This window comes from Symphalangus syndactylus, chromosome 6, assembly GCF_028878055.3.
Source record: "Symphalangus syndactylus isolate Jambi chromosome 6, NHGRI_mSymSyn1-v2.1_pri, whole genome shotgun sequence".
Classification (NCBI taxonomy): Eukaryota; Metazoa; Chordata; class Mammalia; order Primates; family Hylobatidae; genus Symphalangus; species Symphalangus syndactylus.
The window spans coordinates 67343002-67369304 of record NC_072428.2 but is presented as its reverse complement, the minus strand read 5'-3'; the positions used below and the strand labels follow the sequence as shown (position 1 = coordinate 67369304).

The 26303-nt window shown below is 44.0% G+C and overlaps 1 protein-coding gene and 1 pseudogene across 4 annotated transcripts in view; one reads left to right on the top strand and one right to left on the bottom strand.

The window, feature by feature from the left end:
* The window catches only part of LOC129484707 (protein tyrosine phosphatase type IVA 1-like), a 153707-nt pseudogene that overhangs the window by 66153 nt on the left and 61251 nt on the right, over window positions 1-26303 (bottom strand).
* ME3 (malic enzyme 3) overlaps window positions 1-26303 on the top strand; it is a 236333-nt gene that overhangs the window by 153621 nt on the left and 56409 nt on the right. For 3 of the 4 annotated variants that reach the window (XM_055283173.1, XM_055283172.2, XM_055283171.2), the window contains exons 5-6: window positions 5048-5123; window positions 15818-15979. The exons of the other annotated variant lie outside the window; for it this stretch is intronic. In XM_055283173.1, the coding sequence (XP_055139148.1) occupies window positions 5048-5123; window positions 15818-15979 (238 nt within the window). The remainder of the gene's footprint in view (window positions 1-5047; window positions 5124-15817; window positions 15980-26303) is intronic. 4 annotated transcript variants of the gene reach the window in all.

Here is a 26303-nt window from a genome sequence, read left to right as displayed (position 1 = left end):
GTTACTGATGGAGAAAATGGTATCTTCTGAGTGAAAATAGGCTAAATATGTAAATACATTGCTGAGGTCATTGAAGAGGTGTTCTTCCCTGGGGGTACTGTATCTTCTTTGAGCTGCTTTAGATGCAGTACTTGCCAGGAAATGGAAGGATGGGCAAGGTTCTGGCTGGGACCTGCAATACATTTGCTTATCATCATAATCCCTAGCCCCGCACATTTTACTTCCTCAATATACTTCAAAGAAAACTATTAGGGACCCCAATGTGCATTTCTGTTTGGTACACTTCCCACCACTAGGTGTCTGTCAAGAACTAGATCCTTGAGAAAACCAATATTCTGCATTAGTGGAAAGTGCATCGGACTCAGGATCCTGGTTCAGGTAGACCCAGCTGCTTATGAGCTGTGTGACCTTGGACAAGTGACTTCACCTCTCTGGACTTTAGTGTCCTTATTTATAAAATAAAGTCTTTGGACTAGACATCTCAAAATCCCCAACCAGGGCAATCCTTTCAAAGTCCTTTGTAGCTAGCCGCAGTTTAGGCAATAGATGGAAAAGCACTTTGAGAAGTGGTTAAAAGCTCTTAACGCATTTCAAAAGGTGTTATTTTTGCAGAGCAGAGCATGAAATTATACATGTAGAAAAAGCAAAAAGAGCCCTTTGAAATTTTGGTAGCTCAAATTTAAATGTAAAAATGTTCATTTTAAGTGTCCGTCCTCCCTCTCCTTCTTATCTTCAACAAAGAGGGCCTATTTTAATGTACACAGATAATTTAAGTATTCACACCTATCCTGTGTTTAACCACACCAGAGCTTTGGTAAGGTCTAAAATAGTGCATGGATCTTACCCCTTTGTTTGCCTTCTCCATTGATAAGAGTTGTTAAGAGTCTTCCTCTTCCTGGTAAGGGAGAAGGAGCCATCTCTGCAAGTGGAGATTTCCTTTATAGAAGTAAATTTCCTTTACAAAAGAAAAACTTGTGCCCTGTTTTGAGAGCTTTTCCTGCCTCTAGTTATTCTAGATGGTCTTTAGCTCAAAATAATCTACAGGTCAAACAGGCACATTTTAGGATGGCATATTCTGGTACCCTTCACCTGGACCTTGCTCTCAAACCTTATGAGTAAGCTAATTCAAATACCTACCCTGCCCCACTTCAGTGTGGTAAATAGAGACTTGGACTCCCCAAGTCTTAAAGTCTGGTGTTTTCCTCTTTCCTGGGTCATCTACCATCTCCACATGCTCATTTTCCTGCTCTAAGCCACAGGCTCATTTTCCTGCTCTAAGCACAACCCACATGATCCTTTGAACATGATACAACATAGCACACACACAAGTTGCCTTTGTTCCAACTCTCTTCCAGCTTTATTCAACACTTTTCATCCTCATCCCTCAACTATCATTATCATCTTTCATGTATTCATTTTCCATTTATTCAGAAATTGTGCATTGCGCATCTATTATGGACTAAGTTTAGGGATACAGTGGTGAACAATAACAACAAAAATAGATGCACACTTTGCCCTCTGAAGTTCACAGTCTAATGAGGGGGATGGGGATTATTAATCAAATAGCCACACAAATAAATGTGACAAGTTTGTTTATGTAGGGATGGAGTACTTTGAGAGCATATAGGAGAGAGCCTCTACTTTGAATTGGAAGTTATCAAGAGCATGAGTATGAATTAACTAAAGAGTGAGGAGAAGCATGTGTATTAGGCAGAAGGAATGGTATGTGAACTTGTAATTGCCCAATGGGTTCTTCTTGCCCACTGTACAGACAAAAGCAATTCACGAAGACCATGGTATTGCATTAAAGGAAGGGTTTAATTAACACAAGGCAACTGAGAGGAGGGAGTGGCTCAGCCTCCTGAGAACTCAGAGGCTAGGGATTTTATGGATAATTTGGTGGGCAGGAGGCTAGGGAATGGGCACTGCTGATTGGGGATGAAATGATAAGAGTGTGGAAAATGGTTCTTGTGCACTGAGCCCACCTCCGGGTAGGGGCCACAGGACCATTTGAGTCATGAGTCATGGGTCTTGGTGGGGTCAGTTGGTTGCCAGAATGCAAAAATCTGAAAAACACCTCAAAAGACCAATCTTAGGTCCTATAATAGTGATGTTATCTATAGGAGCAACTAGGGAAGTCAAAAATCTTGTGACCTCAAGCCACATGGCTGTTGAGCAGTAAGGGATTATAGAAACTATGCCTACATTTTAGCAGAGGTCAGGCCCTTTCCATAATCCTAATCTTGCGGCCTTTCCTTAGTCTTACAAAGGCAGTTTCAGCCCCCAAAACTGAACAAGGAAGGGATCAGTTTCATGGAGAGACTATTATCACACTTGCTTCACAGTTAAATTAGAAACTAAATTCCTCCCATGGTTAGCCTGGTCTTGCCCAATAATGAGTGAGGACAGCCAGCCTGTGAGACTAGAAGCAAAATGAAGTCAGCCATGCTAGATTTCTCTCACTGTCATAATCTTTGCAAAGGTGGTTTCAAAGTAGCACTGGAGTAGGAAGAACAGGGCACATAAAGGAATGGAAAAAGACCAGTGTGACTGAAGAGTGTGGAGTGAGAAGAGGAGTGGAACAAGATGAAGTAAGGAAGTTGGCAAGAGCCAGACAAGATTCTGTAGGCATGTTGAGGACTTTGGTCTTTATTCTATTTTTAGCACAAGAAGTAAAACGATGTGTCATTGATTTCAAGAACATCACTCTCACTAGCATATAGAAAATAGGAGAGAGGCAAGAGTGGATGTTACAAGGTTATTGCAGCACTTCAGGCAACAGATATTGGAAGCCTGGATAAAGGAGGTAGTGTTACTGATGAAAGAAGTGTTTGAACCAGGAGTTATTTAGAAAGTACAAATGAAGAACTTGGCAATGGGTTGTATAAAAAAAGGGAGGAGACCATTAAGGATGATTTCAAGGGGTTGGAATTGTTAAATTAGTTATGTCGGGGAAATATTCACTGAGAAAGGGAGTAGGAAAGAGAATCAGTTTTGTCTTGAGTCTTTGTTTTTTCTTGTCTTTGAGTCATAATGGTAGAAGATTAGATGATAAATTTGGTTTGGTACATGCTAAGTTTGAAGTACCTTTGAGGTATGCACAGGGAAATATCAGGTAGGCAGTTAAATAAAAGGTCTAGTGCAGTGGCTCTAAAATCAGGGATAATTTTTTTTCCTCCAGGGGACATTTGCCAACATCTGGAGATATTCTTGGTTGTCACAATGTAGTGAGAGGTGCTATTGGTATCTGGAAACTAGAGGCCAAGGATGTTGCCAAACATGCTACAATGTGCAGGACAACCACACCCCTCACAGCAAAGAATTATCCAACCCAAAATGTCAATAGTGCCAAAGGTGAGAAACGCTGGTCTATAGATATTTGAGAGTCATTGGCCAAAAGCCTTGGGTATTGATAAGATCACAAATAGAAAGAATAAGAGTAAGAAAAAAAAGTGGCATAGTACAGATTTTTGAGGAACTTTAATGCATAATGGCGGGATGACTTACCCAACATAAGAGACTGAGAAGGAGCTGCAGAGAAGTAGGAGGAAAACTCAAAGAAAATGGAGTCACAAAAGCCAAAAGTTGGGTAGGGGAGTGATGAAAAGTGTCAGATGCTACCAAGAAGACAAAGGAAATGGGAACTGATGAGTGTTCATTGCATTTAGGAATGTGAAGGTCATTGGTAGCCTTTGCAAGAGCAGTTTTGATAGCATGATATTGAGACAAGACATACTGCAGTGGGTTGAGAAATGAATGGGAGATGAACAAATGGAAGCAGTTAGTGTAGGCAATGCTTTTAGGAAGTTTGGCAATGGAAGGGAGGAAAGTGAAAGAACAGTCCTGGCAAGAAATGTGGAGGTCAAGAACAGTTTGGGGTTCAGTGATGTTTTTGGTGTTTTATTTTGTTTTAATTTTTTTATTATGGAAAATTTCTTGCATATATAAAGTAAGCAGAATATTACAGTGGACTTCAATGTACCCTAGATTCTATGGACCCTGGATTCTGTTTTATTTCTCAGATGAGTAATGTTTGTTCTAGGAGGGAGTTGATTCGGCTGGACTCAAATTCTCAACTCTGTCTCTCCTAATCAGCAATAACTTAAATCTCTGCTTGGTTCTTTCAGATTCCAGCTGTACTTTTTTTTTTTTTTTTTTGTGCCAATCCCCCTGTGTGTGCATAGTTTAGTGGTCAGCCAATAATTTGGGTAGATTGCGGAGTTTATCCTTTCTGTAGCTTATTCCCTTCCAGAACCCACCCCCTCTTCATTTCCTGGCTTCTCTTCTAGCCCCAACTCTATTATCTGATACCTCAAGCTATTAAGACTTTGGTCTTCTGTTGCCCCAAGTTGCCTGCAGATTGGACTGCCTTCAGGCAAAAAGCTGCAAACTTGCAAATCCCAAAAGGTATAATTCCTGCTTTCAAAGCTTGATTCCCCTCCAGTATCTGTCTGCTCGTGGCCAACTCCCATTGCCTTCGCACATGTGTGTGTGTGTGTGTGTGTGTGTGTGTGTGATGATGGAGTAGCTCAAGACTGTCACTAACCCCTCTTCCCATCCCCAGCTCCATCCCCCCCTGCAAGAACCTCATGTACATGTGTCTGAACATCTCCACCCACATGTCCAAGTTTCAGTCACAGACTCAGGCCTAGGGATCCAGCTACTGCAGTGTGGTCTGTACTTGGGAGGAGGGACCTGGAGAAGAGGCCCGAACAGTCCCTGGAATCAGCCTTGGGGCCATTCGGTCAGGGGATTCTGGCATCCTGGGTACTTGTCTAGAGGAAGGAAAGAAGGGCACAGACTCTGGGGAGCACAGGCTCCCTGTGGGCACACCCCATGGCCCCATGGACTCCTTGCCCTGTGGAGAGAAGCAATTGGAAGAAAGCCAGAGGATGACCCTCTAAACTGCTGGGGCTTCGGGCAGGAATCTTTCTTGCCCAGGTCTATGGGCAAATTTAATTAATGCAATACCTAGTACTATGGACTTTGCCCAGTTCCTAGTCTGACTGCCTGGTTTCTCTGTGTGTATGTGTTTTATTTCTTTTAGTGGACTGTTCATCACCATTCATGACAAAGGTCATCTTGCAACAATGCTGAACTCTTGGCCAGAAGACAATATTAAGGTATGATCCCGTTTTCATTGCTATTTAATCATTGTTGGGTGAATCGTTTCAGCCTAAACCAGAGTCATTTCCAGCTATAAAATGAGCCATTATGACACTGAAGGCAGCATACTACCCCCATTCCTAAGCCACAGACCTGTTATAGCCAAGTACAAATACACCACAGAGCAGAGGTTTGCATTAACCAGGCATCCATGTGACATTGCCCTTCATTATTGTGATTATTAGTCTGAAGATATGTTCAGCATGTGTTGAGTCCTTGCTAAATATATGGTGCCGGTTTCCATGGTAGACACAGAGAGAAATCAGGCATAGACTCTCTTCTCGAGTAGCTGACATGTTATGTGGAAAATAAGCCAAAGGCACAAAAGACTAACAAGGTGGAACTTGTCCAGAGATGGATAAGGTACACGAAAAGAACTGAGGGTGTTCTTCTAGAGGCAATGATGATTTTTAGCCTGAGGAGATTCAGGGTTGACTTCCTGGGGGAAGTGATAGTGGAGCTGGGCCTTGAATTTAGGGGTAGGCTGTGGACAGTTAGGTAGTGGAGAGACTAGGCTGTGGAGTGAGGACATTGTGCACCAAGAGTAAAAGCCTATGATGGACAATATCTTCACACCTGGGTATGTGTACCCTGGGGGTACACAGCAGTGTGGGGGTGGGGATGAGGGGCATAAATGTAGAGTGACAAAATAAACCTGCCATTTCTTCCAGGAGCATCCGTTTTACTCACAAATTTAAGAAGAAAACATTTCTACATACCAAAAAATATATATTATAGAATGCAAAAGTTGCCTTAATTTTTTTTTTTTTTTTTGAGACAGAGTCTCACTCTGTCATCCAGGCTGGAGTGCAGTCACAGATTATTGCAACCTCAATCTCCTGGGCTCAGGTGATCTTCCCACCTCAGCCTCCCCCGTAGCTGGGATGACAGGCATGGGCCACTATGCCTGGGTAATTTTTTGTATTTTTTTGCAGAGATGGGGTTTTGCCATGTTGCCCTGACTGGTCTTGAATTTCTGGGCTCAAGTAATCTGTCCATCGAGGCCTCCCAAAGTCCTGGGATTACAGGCGTGAGCCACCGTGCCTAGTGATGTTAATTTTTATACATAAAACATGCAACTTTGTAGAAATGTATTAGCCTCTGGCTAAATCCCCAGATCTCCTCCTGCTATAGAGATGTCTATGGAGGAGTTTGAGGGGTTCTGGTATCTAAGATCATTGTTACTTCTGGAAACAAAACGGATGAGGCAAAAATGCAGAACATCCACTGTCTGGGTGGTGAGGGCATTTTTGGCACCTGAGCTGGGGAGGGGTTGGTGCTGACCAAGTATAGTACAAGGAACTTTCAAGGCCAATGCTCACATCACCCTGCCTTGCCTGGGAGGCCATGGTACTCCAACACATCCACTCTGGAAGAGCTCCCTGGAGGTTCAGATACAGAGAAGGTATATGGGCCCGTATTCAAGGAGCTCAAAGTCTAGTTAGAAAGACTGATCCAGAAACAATGACAGTACACTGTGTCTGTGCTGCCAAAGAGAGGACCATGGCCTCTCTCTCTTTTTCCCTGACCATTCCCTGAGCGCCTCCACCCTTCTCCACTGGACACCAAATATAGCTTCTTTCTGTCTACCTCCCTTTATGTCCCACCCACTCCTGGCTCTCTCCAGGGAATGATATCATTTAAAAACAGACCAGGTTGGGGACAGAACCTTGGCCCTCAGGAGCCAGGCTCGAGCCATAGCCAAAGCCCTGGGACTTTAGTCCTAGCTCATTTTTTACATCTGTGTCTGGGTATCATCTTGCCTTGTGCTTCTCCCTCCTGCTTATCTGCTTAGACTCCAGGTATATGTCCTGCAGGCCCTGCAGGTTTTGGTCCCAGGCCCAGAGAAGCAAGTTTCCAGAGCATGTCTAGCATGAATCTATAATAAAATCTTGAGGACATTAAGGGAAGCCAGCTTACTGGATGGACTAATCTGAGTGGATATGCTGCTGGGGTCCTATAAAGTTATCTCTTTCACTCACCTTCCTGGACAGTTCAACCATGGGGAAACCTTGGACATAGGAGGCACTCAGTAGATGCTTACAGAGTTGAATGAATTCAGTTGATAGACATGCTTAGCATCTTCCATGTCACAGATACTGTGCCAGGAGGTTCTCCACTAATATTTTCGGGGCTCTTCTGCAAATTATGAGGAACTAGAAAGAATGATGAAAAGGTACCTCTGTTTAAGAAAAAGGCACCCTTTCCTCCAAGCTGACACAGGGGCTTGGTGAGGGGATCATGGACTCAATTTCAGGTTTCAATTGTTCCTCTTATCAGGGCACAACTGTATCAAGGGCCTTGCTGTGAGGAATGCAAAATGAGAAAAACATGGACCCTACCCTCAATTTGCTTCATATTGTGGTTGGGAAACCAAGATGTAAATTCAAAATACAACCTTAGGAGCTAAATATCTATTGACTTCAATAAACATATTTTGAGAACCTTCTAAATACTGAATGCTAATTGCCAAAGAGATGGAGACCACAACCGTTGTGATTTTAGAGGAAGAGAAACAGGGTTTTGGGCACCCTGGAAGAGGTAGGACTCCAGCAGGCCCCAAATAAGAGAGACATCTAGAGCTTCTAGGAGAATGTTAAGTTGCATGAGCAGATCTGGGACCATGATATTGAATTCAGTTGCATTCAACCATCTTTTAGTAAACATCTACTCTGGAAGAGCTCCCTGGAGGTTCAGATACAGAGAATGTATACGAGCCCATACTCAATGAGCTTGAAGTCTAGTTAGAAAGACTGATCCAGAAACAGTGACAGTACACTGCATCTGTGCTGCCAAAGAGAGGACCCCAAAGGACAAGGGGCAGACAGGTCACTGGCTGCCCACCCACCCTGTGGTTCCGCAGAGTACACAGGTGAGTGCCTGGGACCACCTCCATACTTTATTCCTGTCTCATTTTGAAGAAACCTAGAGATCAGTCCCAGCGACTATATAGAGGAATCAGACCTGGCTTTGCAATAAGACAGTCCCAGATTCTGGCCTTGAAGCTTCACTTACCTGCTGCGTGTGCAGATATCCTTTCTGAGCTTTGCTTTCCTATTGTGAGGATTAACTATGATAAAGTCTATACACATCGAAGGGCACTTGAATGGATATTGTCATCACTGGAGGTGGTGGAGGCAGCTGTAGCCTACACTGCAGTACAGTCAGGGCCTGAGGGGGCTCCCTTACCTGGGAATCACAGGCTACAGATGAGCAGTCAAACAATTTGACCCCTAAACATATTTGATTTGGCTCTTAGTGGTTTTCTAACATTTTGAATTTGTAGGCAACATTTTTAAATCAGGAGATTTCATGAGAAATATATATCCAAGCACTTGGATTTCTGGCTTCTCTGGAAAAGCCAGGAGCTCTGAATATTGGGCCTGTAGTTTGGCATGTAAACAGGTCCACTAGAGCTGATTGGACTGCCTCTGGCTTACCCCGACCCCTCCCTGCCCTACTCACTGGCCTTTTTCTGGAGGTTCCTCTCCCCCCACCCCTAGATGCTCTTTCAAAGGTTTAGAATTCCAAGCCACAGTCTCTCTTGTTTTCCGATGTGTACTTTCCAGTTACTTTAGAAAGTGGAGAGGAAGGTCTCCCTACCTAGGTGGGGAATCTCTGCTCATCATTCTTTCATAGCACTTGGGAACTGATGCAGAACCTCTACTTCATTACTTCATTCTATTCCCGCAGTCACTGGGAGAAGTTGGAGTAAGGACTTCTGAAACCCCCAGTGTGGGTCCTGAAGAATGTGTAGGAGTGAGACCAGGCATGGTGGCTCATGCCTGTAATCCCAGCACTTTGGGAGGCTGAGGCGGGCAGATCACTTGAGGTCAGGAGTTTGAGACCAGCCTGGCCAACATGGTGAAACCTCGTCTATACTAAAAATATAAAAATGAGCTGGCCTGGTGGCAGGTGCCTGTAGTCCCAACTATTCAGGAGGCTGAGGCAGGAGAATAGCTTGAACCCGGGAGGCGGAGGTTGCAGTGAGCCTTGTGCCACTGTATTCCAGCCTGGGCAACAGAGAAAGACTCTGTCTTAAAAACAAAAACAAAAAAGGGCTGGGCACGGTGGCTCACATCTGTGATCCCAGCACTTCGGGAGGCCAAGGCGGGCAGATCACCTGAGGTCAGGAGTTTGAGACCAGCCTGGCCAACATGGTGAAACCCCGTCTCTTCTAAAAATACGAATATTAGTTGGGCATGGTGGCACGCGCCTATAGTCCCAGCTTCTCAGGAGGCTGAGACAGGAGAATCACTTGAGCCGGGGGGGCAGAGGTTGCAGTAAGCCGAGATCCGGCCACTGCATTCCAGTCTGGGAGAGACAGTGAGACTCTGTCTCAAAAAAAAAAAAAAAAGGATGTGTAGGGTTGTGTCTCAGATGAGCAAGCTGAGGGGTTAAGTGACTTGTCTGAGGTTACCCACAATTAAGTGTTGGTGCCTAGCCCAGAGCTGTGGTCCTAAGTCACTTCTGCAGCAACTGCTAAGTGGGGGAGACAGAGTTTTTCAAGGCACAGGTATCTTTAGACCTGTTGCTAGCTGCTTGCCTAGAGAAGAGGAGTGGTTCAGAGGAGCCTCCGAATCAACTCAGAAAGTAAAAAATGACTCTCTATGTTTTCCCAGCAAGAAAGCAGAGTTGAAAACTGCAATGTAAGAAAAGCAGGCTGCGAGGGAAATGGAGCCAAAGTCCAGGGCTGGGGAGACCACGAAGTTTTGTGGGCCTTGCTTTTCAGGAAGGAGGGGGCGGGCCAGGCCAGGCTGCCTTGAGCTGTCCAGTGTAAATCACAAAGAGGAGTGAGAACTGCTCTTCTGACTCTTTCCCACAGTGGCCATTGCCTGGAGCCTATAGGAAGGTCCAGCTGAGAATAGCCTCCTCCCTAACAGTTTTCCCAAGCTCCTAAATCTCTCCCTCACCCCAGTCCCAGGAGCTTCGCAGGAGGAGGTGCTGAGAGCCAAGGGACCCTCCTCTGCTACTGGGCACATCCTCTGTAAACAGTCACTTAGGTGTTTATACTTAGAGCAGATTGCTAGTGCCAAGTGCCTACCTATCATGCATTGGCCCAGTTTGTGTTAAACCCCACTCTGTGCTCATTGTCAGAGGTTAGATTTCCTGAAAAATAGTCTCAGAGACATATTAGGGAGTGCTCTTTGGTCAGTCAACACTTGTGGGAAGGAAGGAAACAGGATAGAGCAGGAGAGGCTGGGCTGCAGTAAGATCTCAAGCAAGGCTCCGCTGAGCCCCCGAGGAGGCTCTGGAGCTGGGACGGCCCTTCAAAGGCATCCAGAAGTTAGGCAGCAGAGTGGGCCTTTAGATTCCTGTATTGAGCTGCCCTTGGAAGGAGGTGTGGCTTTGGGCAAGGTGGCTGTCTTCAGTAGAGGAAATTCCCCTAAGTGGGCTGATATCTGAGGATACAGCTGGGAAAATAACTCTTTCATTCCTGCAGGAGGATCTGGGCAGCACATCATCGTATCCACCTCATGCGGTATGATGCCAAGTGCTCTACATAGATTAACTCATTGGATTTTCATGGCAACCCCATAAGAGGTAGGGACTATTGTTATCCCCATTTTATAGACAAGGAAGCTGAGAGGTTAGGTTCTTTGCAAGGGAGGAGTGGAACCAAGATTTGAAACTAAGAAGTGTGAGTTATTTTTGTTGTGGAAAGAGAGAGAGGGAGAAGCAGAAGAAGAGGAGGAGGAGGATAAAAGGAAAGATGAGAAGGAAGGATGAAACAAAAGGAAGAGGAAGAAGAGGGTTGTATAAAAAGCACTGTGGGCAACACTTGTAGCTATGACCATAGCTACAAGTCCAAGGAAGCTCCAGAGCAAGCAAGGACATTTGATCCTCAGGTCAGTATTGGGTCAGTCCCATTGGGTCCACCCAAACCAAAGGGTGTAGGCAATGATTCAGAAAAGGCCTTAGGTCTGAGGCAGGTGGGCAAAGGAAGAATATGGCACAGCTTCCCCCAAACCTCCCCCGAGTCATCAGAGAGACAGGGGAGTTATGAATTACAAAAATCTTCCAAACAAGGAAAATGTGATTCTGTTGTTCTAGAAAAGGTTGCTGGGCTTTAAAACTCAAGGATGCTGCCCAGGTTTGCCCTCAGCCTTTTGACAATTTACAGAACTAGTGGCTCCCAGCATAAGGTCCATCGATGTCACGAAAAACAGGGTGCAGTGTCTTCTCTCTGAACTTGTTAATCCACAGCAGGTCTGAACTCTGTTCAGTGCAGAAGACACTTTGTTTTCTCTGTTGGATCTATCACATTGCCCACCATTTGTGTGTGTGTGTATCACATTACAGACACCAAGTTAAGTGTATCACATTACAGACACCAAGTTAAGTGCTGATGAATCAAAGATGACACAACCCATTACTGGCCCCAGAAGAGCTTCAAGCTATTGTGAAGCACAAGGAAATGTACATAACTATAATACAAGGAAGGGAGTGATAGGTTTTGTAGGTGAGGAAAATGCTATGGGAATTCAGAGAAGGAAGTGATAAAATTCAGAAGGGAAGCTTCATGGAGGGAAATGCTTTTTGAACTGTTCCTTGAAACATGCAAGAGTGGTTAAGATTTGTATCAAGGAGATAAAGAAATTGAGAAGTAAAATGGCATGTATTCAAGAAAGTACAAGCCTTGTGCAAAATTGGAAATATTTCAGTTTGGATGGAGCATGGAAAGAATAAAGGGGAAATTCAAAGGGCATCTTGGGCCTAGCCCATGGAAGGCTTTAAGTGCCAGTCTAAGATGTTTGGGCTTTATTTTACAGACATTGGGAACCATTAGAGAGTTGGGGGCAAGAATGTGATATATCTGGGTGTGCTTCAGAAAAAATGAAATGGAATGGGGAAAATCCAGTAGAGAGACCAGTTGGGAGAACAGTGCAGTGGCTCAAGTGAAGATGGATGATCTGATCCAAGGCAGTAGCAATAATATGAAGATAACTGAACAGATGTTTAAAATAGGAAGCAGGCACAATCAGCAGAACTTGGTGACCAATTGGCTGTGGTTGACTAACAGAGAAGAATCAAAGAAGACTGGACGTTTTCGAACTTGGAAGATACAGGGTAACAGAGAGCAGGAGGACAGCAGAGTAAAAAGGCTCAAAAGGAGTAAGAAGGAAAAGAGGATTCATTTGGTTAGGGACTCGTGGGAATTGGGAAGACTATTGGACATTTGAGTGGCAATGTCCAGCAGACAGTTATCTACAGGTGTCATCTACTTAGAGAGGACAGTAGGAGCCATAACAATGGATGAGGATGCCGAGGTTAAAGCTGTTAAGCTTCGCATGGCCAGACTTTCTTAAATGTTGCATTTGCCAAGGTCTCCCCTTGGTTTCTTTTTCATTCATTCATTTAACAGATAATTATTGCATGGTCTTTCTGTGTTAATGCTAAACTGGAGAGATCAGAAATCATTTCAAAGTCTGAGATGTAATCTTTGCCCTAAATAATCATCATCATTACAATCATAAGAGCAGCAACCATTTATTCATCATTCTTACTTTATACAAGGCACCAGGTTAAAATGAGACATATGTTATTTTATTTCATCATTACAACAACCTGAGGAGTTAAGTATTATTATTATTATTATTATACCCATTTTATGGAGAATTGAAGCTCAGAATAGTTATCTATTTATCTAAAATTACACATGGCACATCATCAAGGATCCTAGATTCAAAAACCGGTTATCAGACTCGAAAGCACCTACCATTAACTATGAAGGCTGTTTTGTGAGATAAAATGTGCATTTTAAAACAAAGTTAAATAACAACCCAGCTGCTTTCACCATCAAAGGTTTAAATAACACCTTGTGCGGGTCTGGGCAGGCAGTGGGTCCTTAATACACACTTGTGAAAGGCAGGCAAGCAGACAGGAAGGGTGTATGGTAGATATAGCAATTCAGGGGAAGGAGAAATTTCGGTAGATTATAATGAGCTGGATTTATGCAGCTGAAGAATAGGGAGAAGAACCCTCCAGGAGAAAGGAATAGAGAGGTTGAGATGGAGAGGTGGTAGGCAAATTCAGAGTGTGTCTGGGAAGAAGAAGGCCAGCACAGCCAGAGAAGGCAATTGGGTACAGATGTGTAGCAGGAGATAAGTTTCAGAAGGTCTGTTGGATTCAGATCATTAAAGAGTTAAGTATTTTGGACTCTATTCTATGGACAAGTTCAAAGTCACTAAAGGTCTTTGAGCCTGGGAATGGCATAATGAAAATGGGCTTTTGACATAATGAATCGGACATCGGTTGGCAGCAGAGAATGGAAGGAAGGAAGATGAGAGGCAAGAAGTCTGGTTGTGAAACTGTTGCAATAACTCAACTATAACCATGGTAGGATTGCAGGTGGACAGTAGATGGAAGTGAGACACTCATTCAGAGGAGCTGGGCATGCAGTAGAGTGCCCTGGGGCATGTTCAGGCTGACAGAGTGCCACTGCAGAGCCCTGTCACCATCCTAGGGTTGTGGGAATAACAGCCTGGAGTAGCAGATTTCCTCTGCTTAACTTCATGTCACTCACTGCCCCTTCAGCACAGAGAAGGATTCTGACAGAATGGGAACCATAATAAGGAAGCTCTAATTAGGAGAAACGATAGAGAAATGCCCAGAGTTTGGACACCAGGGGCAGCATGAGGGCATAGTCTCTAACAGGGAGATCTACCAAGAGGAGGTCAGATGCAGGCTACAGAGAGGGTGGCGCCAAAGCAGGGCAGGACTTTGCCAAGATCACAGGCACTTTACCTCAGCCAGTTGGGGTGGTAGAAGGAGCCATGAACCAGGAACCCTGCCCTGTCACATTCACTAGCAAGATGACCTTGCTAAGTCATCTAATCTTTAAGATAATTGATGTGGAAACATCCAGCCAGTGCCTGGCATGTGGCCGACACTTAACAAATATATGGAGAAAATAAAGGTTTTGAGCTTCTGTTTGCTCACCTGTGAAGCAGAGACAACAATCTCAGATCCGCCTACCTGCCCAGGCTATGGGGTAGGTCACATGAGATGCACTCTGTGAGCACTCTCCACAGAGGCAGTAGACCAATCTGAGGGAGAATATCATTATTTTCATGGATCTCTTGCACTCTCCAGAGACCCTTTTCCAGAAGCAGAGGAATGTTTTTAAGAATCTCTACACCTATTTCCACTAAAAGAGAGAGAAAGGAAGTGAGAAGATCCCATAAGCCCTTTGGGTACCAGATCATAAACTCTTCCAGGGAAAGAATGGGTCTTCATCTCTTTACCCCCATTGCCCAGCAATGTACCTTCATGGATTTAACCAAACCTTATGGTGTTCATAGCCCATCAGGACATTTGCAGCCTAAAATGGATCCAAAGCCAGGTTCCAATGAAGGGATGAGGGACCTATAAACTTAACTCTTTTAGAGATAGAGAGAGCTAGTGCTGGTGAGCAGGTGAGAGTGGCCTACAAACAACTTTACCGTTACACTGAGGGGCTCTCCTTGGCCAGACATTCAAGGCCTTTCACAGTGTGACTCCTGCCTGACTTTCCATTCTTTCCCTTCCTGCAACCTACATCTCCTCATTCCCCAAACACACCCTACATTCTCCCCACCCCCAGCACCTCTACCCTGGATTTTAACTTTCTTTTGTATCAAATGCCCTTATCCCCACCCACACCCCACAATCTTCACCTGTCCAAGGTAGGGCATGTGTGTCCCTTCACTCATGAAGGGTTACCCTCCCATCTTCTAATCTCTGCCACCTTTTATGCTATTCTGCTGCAGTCCAGCTTTTCTCCCAGAATCACGATTATTAATATACACATTCCATCTCTCCTTTGGCCCATTAATCCTTTAAGGGCTGGGTCCATGCATATTTGTTTTTGTAGATGTGCAAACTGAAGCTCCTCCAGAATTTCTCACCGTGTCTTATGCAAAGTAGGTGCTTCGTAAATATGTATTAAATTAATAAATAAAAGAATATCCATTATAATAATACAATTATTCCTATCATCATCATCAGCTTCATTCGTATCTATTAATTCACAGTAGGTAAGCCTTGAAGTAGCACTACATCTAGTACATAGTAGGCCCTCAGCAATTCTTTGCCAAATGCGAAAGGTAAATCCCAGTGCAGCCTGAAACTTTTCCTGATTTCATATGCAATAGTGATCCTAGAAGATGTCACAAGGAGCCCTGTTCTTTGCAAATCGGATTTTTCATAATCCAGGAGTAGGTCAGAGAGCACTTAGATTAGCCTCTAAACCCTGGAGCTGTAGCAGCAGCACGAACACTTATTTTTCATTTTCTCCTTTAATTATGCCCTTCCCTCCCCACCACCCCAAGTCTCAGGCTGAGAGTGTCTATTTAGTTTCCTTGAGGGAGAGTGAAGTGACTTGATGTGGTTTCCCTCCAGCTGTTTCTGCAGCCCCCACCTGAAGCTCAGAATGCAAGGCAGGCATCTTTCTGTCATCTCCTCTCAGTAGGGTTTCTCACCAGCCTGCCAGGAAGGACTGGCCACCTGCAGGTGAATAAATGCTCTGGCCATATCCCAGACATGCTCCTTCACACCAGCAAAGCCAGTGGGCATCCAGTCGCCAAGCCTGATGGGCTGGGGCTGCTAAAACGAGCACTCTGTCACAGGAAGTGCTGTCCCTGATTGATGGTACCCTGCTGTTTTTCAGGCCGTGGTGGTGACTGATGGGGAGCGCATCCTGGGCCTGGGAGACCTGGGCTGCTATGGCATGGGCATCCCTGTGGGCAAGCTGGCCCTGTACACAGCGTGCGGAGGGGTGAACCCGCAGCAGTGCCTCCCTGTACTGCTGGACGTCGGCACCAACAATGAGGTAACCCACTGCCCAGGCCAGGAGTTCTGGGGCCAAAAGGTGGCAACTGGGACAGGGTGAGGAGCATGTTTGTGGGTGGTTATATCTACACAGCGATGGACCATTTCTTTCTTGGCATCCCCCTGACCAGGGCACTCCCCCTACACAGTTGTGGAGTACAGGACCTTCTTCCCTGGTTGCCCACCCCTAGCTCCATCCTGTTCCCTCTCCCACTCCTGGGCCCCCTTGCTCCTCTACCTCCATGAGGCCCTCTATACCCACAATGACCCCAGCTTGGGCTTCCTTCCTCTCTGACCCCCATTACCGCAGGCAGTTTCTATTTCCCTTGAGGTGGGTGTGGCCAGTGGGCTGTGTTTTTTAGCATTCTCAAGGCAGGCTGCCCCAGTGGAAGGATTAGAATTCAAAGCACCAGGGGCCAAAATATCTGAATCAGACAGATTAGCGTCCTGCAAACCCAGTGAGGGAAACTGAGCCAAGCTGTAGGTGAGATCCACCTGCAGGATTCCTAGCAGTTTGTGGTTTAAAGAGCTCAGGCCCCAGCCAAGGGTTTCTCTGCTCTAGGAACCACCATGGGCATGTCTGTGATTCGCAGGTCTGTCTCTGTGTCAGAAAACATGAAAAAATATCCAAGAATTCCCTCTTAATGACATTTATCTTTGAGATCAGTGCATGTTCATCCTTTAAAAATGGAGGCCGGGCACAGTCACTCACGCCTGTATTCCCAGGACTTTGGGAGGCCGATCGGGGCGGGATCACCTGAGGCCAGGAGTTTGAGACCAGCCTGAACAACAAGGTGAAATCCCATCTCTACTAAGAATACAAAAATTAGCTGGGTGTGGTGGTGCACACCTGTAATCCCAGCTATTGGGGAGGCTGAGACAGGAGAATCCCAGGAAAACCTGGGAGGCTGAGGTTGCAGTGAGCCAAGATCACACCACTGCACTCCAGCCTGGGTGACAGAGCAAGACTGTCTCAAAGAAAGAAAGAAAGAAAGAAAAGAAAGAAAATTCAGAGAAGTGTTAAAAATAAGATATCAGCCACACAAGCACTAATCATTGTTTACATATTGGTATATTTTCTCCCAGCTGTTTTTTTTCCATGCGCTTATAAAACAAAAGTTGTGTTCTTATTATATATACAGTATTTTATATTTCTTTTTCAAATTTAATTGTCTGTCATGAGTTTTCTTTCAGGTCATTAACCATTCTTCCACAGTGTCAGTTTAATAGCTACCTGGTGCATCATAATTTACATAAGAAAACCCCCACAGTTGGGCACTTAGGTTGTTTCTAGTCTTTTTAAAATATAAATTGTGCTCTGATACCCATTTTTGCAGATGAGTCTTTGTACCTATCTCTGAGTATCTCCTTAGGATAAATTTCTAGAAATGTAAGTATTGAAGCAAAAGGAATGGTTTTTTTTTTTTTTTTTTGGAATGTAAAGAGCAATCTGAATTTATTTTTCTGGTAACTGGTCACAGCAATGTTTTCTTTTTTTTTTAACTTTATTATTATTATACTTTAAGTTTTAGGGTACCTGTGCACAATGTGCAGGTTTGTTACATATGTATACAAGGGCCATGTTGGTGTACTGCACCCATTAACTCGTCATTTACATTAGGTATATCTCCTAATGCTATCCCTCCCCCCTTCCCCCACCCCACAACAATTCCCAGTGTGTGATGTTCCCCTTCCTGTGCCCATGTGTTCTCATTGTTCAATTCCCACCTATGAGTAAGAACATGCAGTGTTTGGTTTTTTGTCCTTGCGATAGTTTGCTCAGATGATGGTTTCCAGCTTCATCCATGTCCCTACAAAGGACATGAACTCATCATTTTTTATGGCTGCACAGTATTCCACGGTGTATATGTGCCACATTTTCTTAATCCAGTGTATCACTGTTGGACATTTGGGTTGGTTCCAAGTCTTTGCTATTGTGAACAGTGCCGCAATAAACATACATGTGCATGTGTCTTTATAGCAGCATGATTTATAATCCTTTGGGTATATACCCAGTAATGGGATGGCTGGGTCAAATGGTATTTCTAGTTCTAGATCTCTGAGGAATCGCCACACTGACTTCCACAATGGTTGAACTAGTTTACAGTCCCACCAACAGTGTAAAAGTGCTCCTATTTCTCCACATCCTCTCCAGCACCTGTTGTTTCCTGACTTTTTAATGATGGCCATTCTAACTGGTGTGAGATGGTATCTCATTGTGGTTTTGATTTGCATTTCTCTGATGGCCAGTGATGATGAGCATTTTTTCATGTATCTTTTGGCTGCATAAATGTCTTCTTTTGAGAAGTGTCTGTTCATATCCCTTGCCCACTTTTTGATGGGGTTGTTTGTTTTTTTTCTTGTAAATTTGTTTGAGTTCATTATAGATTCTGGATATTAGCCCTTTGTCAGATGAGTAGGTTGCAAAAATTATCTCTCATTCTGTTGCCTGTTCACTCTAATGGTAGTTTCTTTTGCTGTGCAGAAGCTCTTTAGTTTAATTAGATCCCATTTGTCAATTTTGGCTTTTGTTGCCATTGCTTTTGGTGTTTTAGACATGAAGTCCTTGCCCATGCCTATGTCCTGAATAGTATTGCCTAGGTTTTCTTCTAGGGTTTTTATGGTTTTAGGTCTAACATGTAAGTCTTTAATCCATCTCGAATTAATTTTTGTATAAGGTGTAAGGAAGGGATCTAGTTTCAGCTTTCTACATATGGCTAGCCAGTTTTCCCAGCACCATTTATTAAATAGGGAATCCTTTCCCCATTGCTTGTTTTTGTCAGGTTTGTCAAAGATCAGCTAGTTGTAGATATGCAGCGTTATTTCTGAGGGCTCTGTTCTGTTCCACTGGTCTATATCTCTCTTTTGGTACCAGTACCATGCTGTTTTGGTTACTGTAGCCTTGTAGTATAGTTTGAAGTCAGGTAGCGTGATGTCTCCAGCTTTGTTCTTTTGGCTTAGGATTGACTTGGCCATGTGGGCTCTTTTTTGGTTCCATATGAACTTTAAAGTAGTTTTTTCCAATTCTGTGAAGAAAGTTATTGGTAGCTTGATGGGGATGTCATTGAATCTATAAATTACCTCAGGTAGTATGGCCATTTTCACGATATTGATTCTTCCTACCCATGAGCATGGAATGTTCTTCCATTTGTTTGTATCCTCTTTTATTTCATTGAGCAGTGGTTTGTAGTTCTCCTTGAAGAGGTCCTTCATGTCCCTTGTAAGTTGGATTCCTAGGTATTTTATTATCTTTGAAGCAATTGTGAATGGGAGTTCACTCATGATTTGGCTCTCTGTTTGTCTGTTATTGGTGTATAAGAATGCTTGTGATTTTTGTACATTGATTTTGTATCCTGAGACTTTGCTGAAGTTGCCTATTAGCTTAAGGAGATTTGGGGCTGAGACGATGGGGTTTTCTAGATATACAATCATGTCGTCTGCAAACAGGGACAATTTGACTTCCTCTTTTCCTAATTGAATGCCCTTTATTTCCTTCTCCTGCCTGATTGCCCTGGCCAGAACTTCTAACACTATGTTGAATAGGAGTGGTGAGAGAGGGCATCCCTGTCTTGTGCCCATTTTCAAAGGGAATGCTTCCAGTTTTTGTCCATTCAGTATGATATTGGCTGTGGGTTTGTCATAGATAGCTCTTATTATTTTGAGATATGTCCCATCAATACCTAATTTATTGAGAGTTTTTAGCATGAAGGGTTGTTGAATTTTGTCAAAGGCCTTTTCTGCATCTATTGAGATAATCATGTGGTTTTTGTCTTTGGTTCTGTTTATATGCTGGATTACATTTATTGATTTGCGTATGTTGAACCAGCCTTGCATCCCAGGGATGAAGCCCACTTGATCATGGTGGATAAGCTTTTTGATGTGTTGCTGGATTCGGTTTGCCAGTATTTTATTGAGGATTTTTGCATCAATGTTCATCAAGGATATTGGTCTAAAATTCTCTTTTGTTGTTTTGTCTCTGCCAGGCTTTGGTATCAGGATGATGCTGGCCTCATAAAATGAGTTAGGGAGGATTCCCTCTTTTTCTGTTGATTGGAATAGTTTCAGAAGGAATCGTACCAGCTCCTCCTTGTACCTCTGGTAGAATTCGGCTGTGAATCCATCTGGTCCTGGACATTTTTTGGTTGGTAAGCTATTAATTATTGCCTCAATTTCAGAGCCTGTTATTGGTCTATTCAGAGATTCAACTTCTTCCTGGTTTAGTCTTGGGAGGGTGTATGTGTGGAGGAATTTATCCATTTCTTCTAGATTTTCTAGTTTATTTGCGTAGAAGTGTTTATAGTATTCTCTGATGGTAGTTCGTATTTCTGTGGGATCAGTGGTGATATCCCCTTTATCATTTTTTATTGCGTCTATTTGATTCTTCTCTCTTTTCTTCTTTATTAGTCTTGCTAGCGGTCTATCAATTTTGTTGATCTTTTAAAAAAACCAGCTCCTGGATTCATTGATTTTTGAAGGGTTTTTTGTGTCTCTATTTCCTTCAGTTCAGCTCTGATCTTAGTTATTTCTAGCCTTCTGCTAGCTTTTGAATGTGTTTGCTCTTGCTTCTCTAGTTCTTTTAATTGTGATGTTAGGGTGTCAATTTTAGATCTTTCCTGCTTTCTCTTGTGGGCATTTAGTGCTATAAATTTCCCTCTACACACTGCTTTGAATGTGTCCCAGAGATTCTGGTATAGGAATGGTCATTTTTTAAATTCTTGATTCACATTGTCAAGAAGTTATTGTTATTTGCATTGTGCAGTGATCTGTCTTAAGAAAATTTGCCAAGACTCTTTACATGGCCTTCCTCTTCCCTAAACACAATGCACCCCCATTTCTTTTCTTTTCTTTCTTTCTTTTTTTTTTTTTTTGAGATGGACTCTCTCCCTCTCTTGCCCAGGCTGGAGTGCAGTGGCATGATCTTGGCTCGCTGCAACCTCTGCTTCCCTGCTTCAAGCAATTCTCCTGTCTCAGCCTCCTGAGTAGCTGGGATTACAGGCATGCACCACCACACTCAGATAATTTTTGTATTTTTAGTTGAGATGGGATTTCACCATGTTGGTGAGGCTGGTCTCAAACTCCTGACCTCAAGTGATCCATCCGCCTTGGCCTCCCAAAGTGCTGGGATTGCAGACTTGAGCCACCACACCCAGTCCAGGCATCCCCATTTCAAACAAAAGCAAGCACTTTAGATCCTAGTAAGGAATGATGTTTATTCAGGCTTCATCTGCAGATACGATCAAATGATGGAATGGTGGGCAAACCTTGCTTAACAGCTGGGAAATCCTGGGGGTGGGAATGAGATGAGGGAGGGCAAGAAAGTGGGAAAACTATTGGATTGGGACCTTGGGTCCCAGTACCATGACAAGCCAGGGACCTTGGTTCCAGTACCATGACGAGCCAGAGACCATGGTTCCAATACTGTGATGAGCCAGATAAGTCATTGCACCTCCTTAGACTTAATTCCCTTTCAGTATTTTGAGAGACTAGACCAGAAAGTTACTGAGCATCCTTCAACCTCTAAAACTGCCTGGTCTCCATGTGTCTCCTCACCAGCTCAGGAGACAGGAGGTTGGATTGGGATACATGCTTACAGCTGCTCATCAAAACCAGTCTTCAAGTTTTGCTCTGCACAGTGATGCCCTTCCCCCAGCCAGATATCTGAGTTTGCTGAAATTGTCTTTTGGCCTCACAGAATGCTTCTTTGCAGGCATGGATGAGCGCAGCAAACTTTGTTTTATTCTTCCTCTCCAACACCTCCTGCTGTGTTCCAACTGGATTTAACTGAGACCTTCATTCCTTCTAAAAGCTGGCCTTAGGCAAGAATTGGAACAGATTGAGTTTGATTCTGAGGCCACTGCATCCACTGGAAGGGTGCTGGCTGCCCTGGTGCATTGGGATCCTTTGTCATTGAAGGTCCAGCATTCAGCAATGATATGCTGAAGTTTAGAGCTGGCTCTAACTTGTAACAAATCCACCAGAAAAAAATGACTGGAAAGTAGCAGTGATTGTAGATCAGGCCCTTTTTATGGACCACTCAGTTTAAGCCTTGCAATAACCCTGTGAGTGGAGCATCTGTCATTACCCTCTTTTTTACAGCATAGGAAACTGAAGCCCGGAGAGTTTTATTTGCCCAAGAAGATCTGCTAGAAGCAGCAGGGCTAGGAGCTGAATCCAAGTTTGTGCTCCTCTCCCCACATTACACCTGTGTCTAGTTTCTGTTGCTTTATAAGTAAAGATTATTTCTTGATTTTTAGAATTTTCATTGCTAAAATAAATTTAGAACATTATTCAAAATTTTAAAGAAAAAGGAAATGGTATTTCTCCCACAATGCTGCATTTGTATTTCTTTCCAATATTTTTCTATGCCTATACATAAAGGTAGTTATTACTTAGGTGTAATCATAATGTAATTTTGTTCTAATTTTTTCAATTAAGATTATTTTGTGAACACTTTGCCTTATTTAATAAAAGTTTACTGTTTAGTGGGTGTCAGGCACCCTGCTGAGCCTGAGGGAGATAAATGAGGGTCAGCCTGAATAGAATATTCTAGTTGTCAGTGTTTCAACGCTGTCACCTAATTGGTCACTTTAATGAGTCGTGTGTCACATCTACTCAAAGCATCTGCTTCTCCATCTGGTGCTTTAGGCCTCTAGAATCACCTCTCCCTGTTGGATGTGGAGTGGAGAGAACCTCCCCTGGGCCTGCTCCTTATGTCAGGGAGGGACCAGAGTACCCCCCGTCTGGGAGGAGGGAACATGCCCTGATCTGCCCTCCGTATGTGCCCTGGGGGTGAGAGGAAGCAGTTCTTTCCCAGTATATTATTCTCCCCCATTTTCAGATAAGGAAACTGAGACTGAAACATGTCAACTACTTACCTCAGGTCCCACAGCTCTAAGTGTCAGAGCTGGGATTGGAAGCCAGCTCTCTGGCTCCACAGCTTCCTTGCCCACCTTGGTGCACTGCTCCAAGGGGTCAAGTGTTTGTTTGCATTATATATAGATTGGGAAATGGGGGCCGAGAATGAGTGTTTCACACAGGCAGGATCCCATGGACACTCAGGATCAAGTCAGAGGATAGCAATGCTGTTTACACCATCCTCCCCTCCAGGGAATGGTGGGCCTCCTCCAGACCCACTTGAAGAAACTCAGGACACAAAATTTTCAAAGTTATAAAGTGACCAACATTAGGAAGACGGTGATTTTCCTCTTTTCAAATGGATTTACTATGTGATCTCCCAACTACAGTTCCTTTTTTTTTTTTTTTTCAATGAATCCTTTTGCAAGATATTCCCCCCCGAAGTCCCAGGGCACACCTTTTGCTCAGAGCAAGCCTGAGATGTAACAGAGGGAAGCTTGGCCTTTTACCACTTTTATCTCACATGTCCACACAGGGAGGATGCTGTCGTGAGGTTTTTTAGTGTCAGAATAACTTGACCATCGGCGCGTACATCTCTATAAAAACTCCTGAGGCAACAGGAGCTTTAATCACAGTCAAAGACAACACCCCTCCAGGTTTCCTGTTGAAGGAAAACATCTGCTGTCCACAGCCCTGAAACTCTGCATGACTTTTACCTGCCGATACCAAGGAGATTTGGAAAAATAAATATGTGGGGCCATGATCCCATGAAGAAGGGACATCCCATGATTAAGTTCCAAGGGGGTAGAAGAAGGGAGCGCCTGCTCAGCTTTCCCTCATGGCTATGTGTGGATTGGATTTATTTTGTTTCATCCACATGCAGCCAGTCACAGACCATTCAGGTTAGAAGGGGCCTGAGTACCATCTCATTCAACCCCCTTGTTTTACATGGGAAAAGAGGCTCAGAGCAGAAGGGGCTTCCCCAAGGTTTGACTCCAAACCCAGTGCTCATCCCACCCTGTGCTAAGGCAGGGTGGGGGAATCCCAGGAGATGGGGCTTGGCTTTAAAATGACCCTGCTGAGCCTTGGAGATCTTCTCCTGGCAGAAGTCTTGAGCCTTTATGAATTCACCTCAGAAGGAGATGCTGTGTGCTCTTCTGGAACTGAAGAATGGGTGGAGGGAGGGGAGTCATGTTTGCTTAGGGAAACAAACGTGGGAGCAGATCATCAGCAGAGCCTGGTAAATAGTGCTTTGGATGTTATTGGATTGCCAAGGAAGCATGGAGTTGACAACCAAGCTGGGTATTGCAGGGTTTCTTCTACCTTACAAGATTATCATTATTCAGCATTTGCCACGTAGTGCCATCATAGAGCTCACTCTCTACACACATGTAACCCATGAGGATGCCCTTGCTAGGATCTTTGTAGCTTACCCCAGGCTTAGCTGAGCTTCCCAAGGAATGAGTGGTAGGTGGGACTGCCACTGTGAGGAGAAAGTGTGCTGTGCCCACAGTGTGAACCCAATCCTGTGACCTCCCAGACCCCCAGGTTCCCTAAGTAACATCACAGCATGCCTGTTGCTATGCAAGATAAATATTTTTTCAACCAGGAGGTTTATCTGTCTTCCAGCTGAAATCCAGTGCTCACTGATATGGGCAGTGAAGAGGAGGAAACCATTTCTTTTTCCATGACATTTTGTCTCCAAGAAAAACCTTACGGGAGGCAGAGCTGGGCAAACAGCCATAGAGAGCACATTCAACCCTCTAACTCCTACGGCAGAGGAGAAAGTTCTGCTTCACCCACTTTGAATAAAGGCCTTCGACTAAAATTATAATCATTGACTTACTTGGTTCCAAAGGGGACTTAGTAACTATCTAACAGAGGGGAAAGATTTAGTCACTCAATATTTAGGTGCCAGGCACCCACTGACCACTGAGATTTGGAAGTGAATAAGCCTGGTCCCCACCCTGGGAAGAGTCCTGGTCTAGAAACCATGATTTCTGCCTTGTTGTTTCCACAAACGTGTTTTGTGACTTTGGGCAGCTCATTTATTCTTTCCAACCTTCAAAAACTCATTTGGAGGAAGCAGAACCAAGTGATTTCTAAGACCTTCTTAATTTTTAATTCAGCATCTCCTTAGCCCAGTCCCAGGACTCTGGCAATCATATCACTAAATGCTTCTCAAGGGCTTATGTGTGCCATCACTGTACAATTAGCTGGGGAGATGTGGATGAATAAGGAGCTCAAAGAGCTTGCATTGTGTGATAGAAATCATTATTCGCTATTTAACAGAGAGCAGAGAAAACTTAAATACCTTCCCCAAAGCCACAGAGCTAGTCAAGTGACAAAGCCTCAATTCAAACCCAGGTCTATCTGATTTGAAAGCCTAGAGCCCCTTTGGGCCCTACTGAGGATGCTCAGAGGGGAGCATCCTGACCACAGCCACCAGGTCCAGCAGTGTCCTTTCCCCTGCAGCACGTTGCCTCCAAACTTGTAGATTCCTCTGCCTCTGTTGATAGGGTTACCAGATTTAGCAAATAAAAATACAGGACACCAGTGACATTTAAATTTCAGAGAAGCAATTCAACATTTTTTAGCATAAGTGTGTTCCATGTAATACATGGGTCACACTTAATTCTAAACATTTCTTTTTAATTATTGCCTATCTGAAATTCAAATTTAACTGGGCATCCTGTATTTTATCTGGCAATACTATCTGCTGAAATCTTCTCTTCTAAACACCTATGAAGAAGTCCAGACAGAGGAGGACTGCAAGGAGGGGGTCCAGGCAGGTTACTACTCCCACCCCTTGCTCCAGGCATTCTTATATCTGAATCAGTTGGCGGATACAGAGCAGAATGTGGGCTTCTTGTTCCATGTTGTGCCAATTCAGCCATGGGAGCTCTGCCCACTACTGTTTTAGAGAAGCCATTTCTACTCCTGCTAGGGAGAACCAGCTCACTAAAGATGTGGATACAGCCTTTCCTCTGAACTCACTCCAGCTCTCCTCGTTCCTCAGCCTGGTCTGCAGGTCAAGAGCCTGGACCTTCCCAGCCACTACTGACCTCTTCCAGAAGGACCCGGCAGAGGGTGAGGAGCTGCCCCTTGGCTCCCTGGTTCCCTGGCCCCCACAATATCAAGTGATGGGACAAAGAGGATGCTTCGTCATGAGACCCAGACAAAGCTCAATCTCAGTGTAACTACTTTCTGGCTCTGTGAGCTTGGGCAGTTTATTTAAACCCTTGAACTCCAACTTCCTCTAAAATGGGATGAGAAGAGGTCAGACTATTAGAAGGAACAAATGAGTGAATTACTTGAAAGTGCTATACAAACATAAGAAGCTATTTTTTAACGTCATATCCATATGGGAACTTTTTTTCATTTTTTGTGGTTAAAGTATCTGAGACATAGAACATTTTATTATGAAAGCAAAACATAAGGACTTTTTAAAAGCTTTTTATAGTCACCCT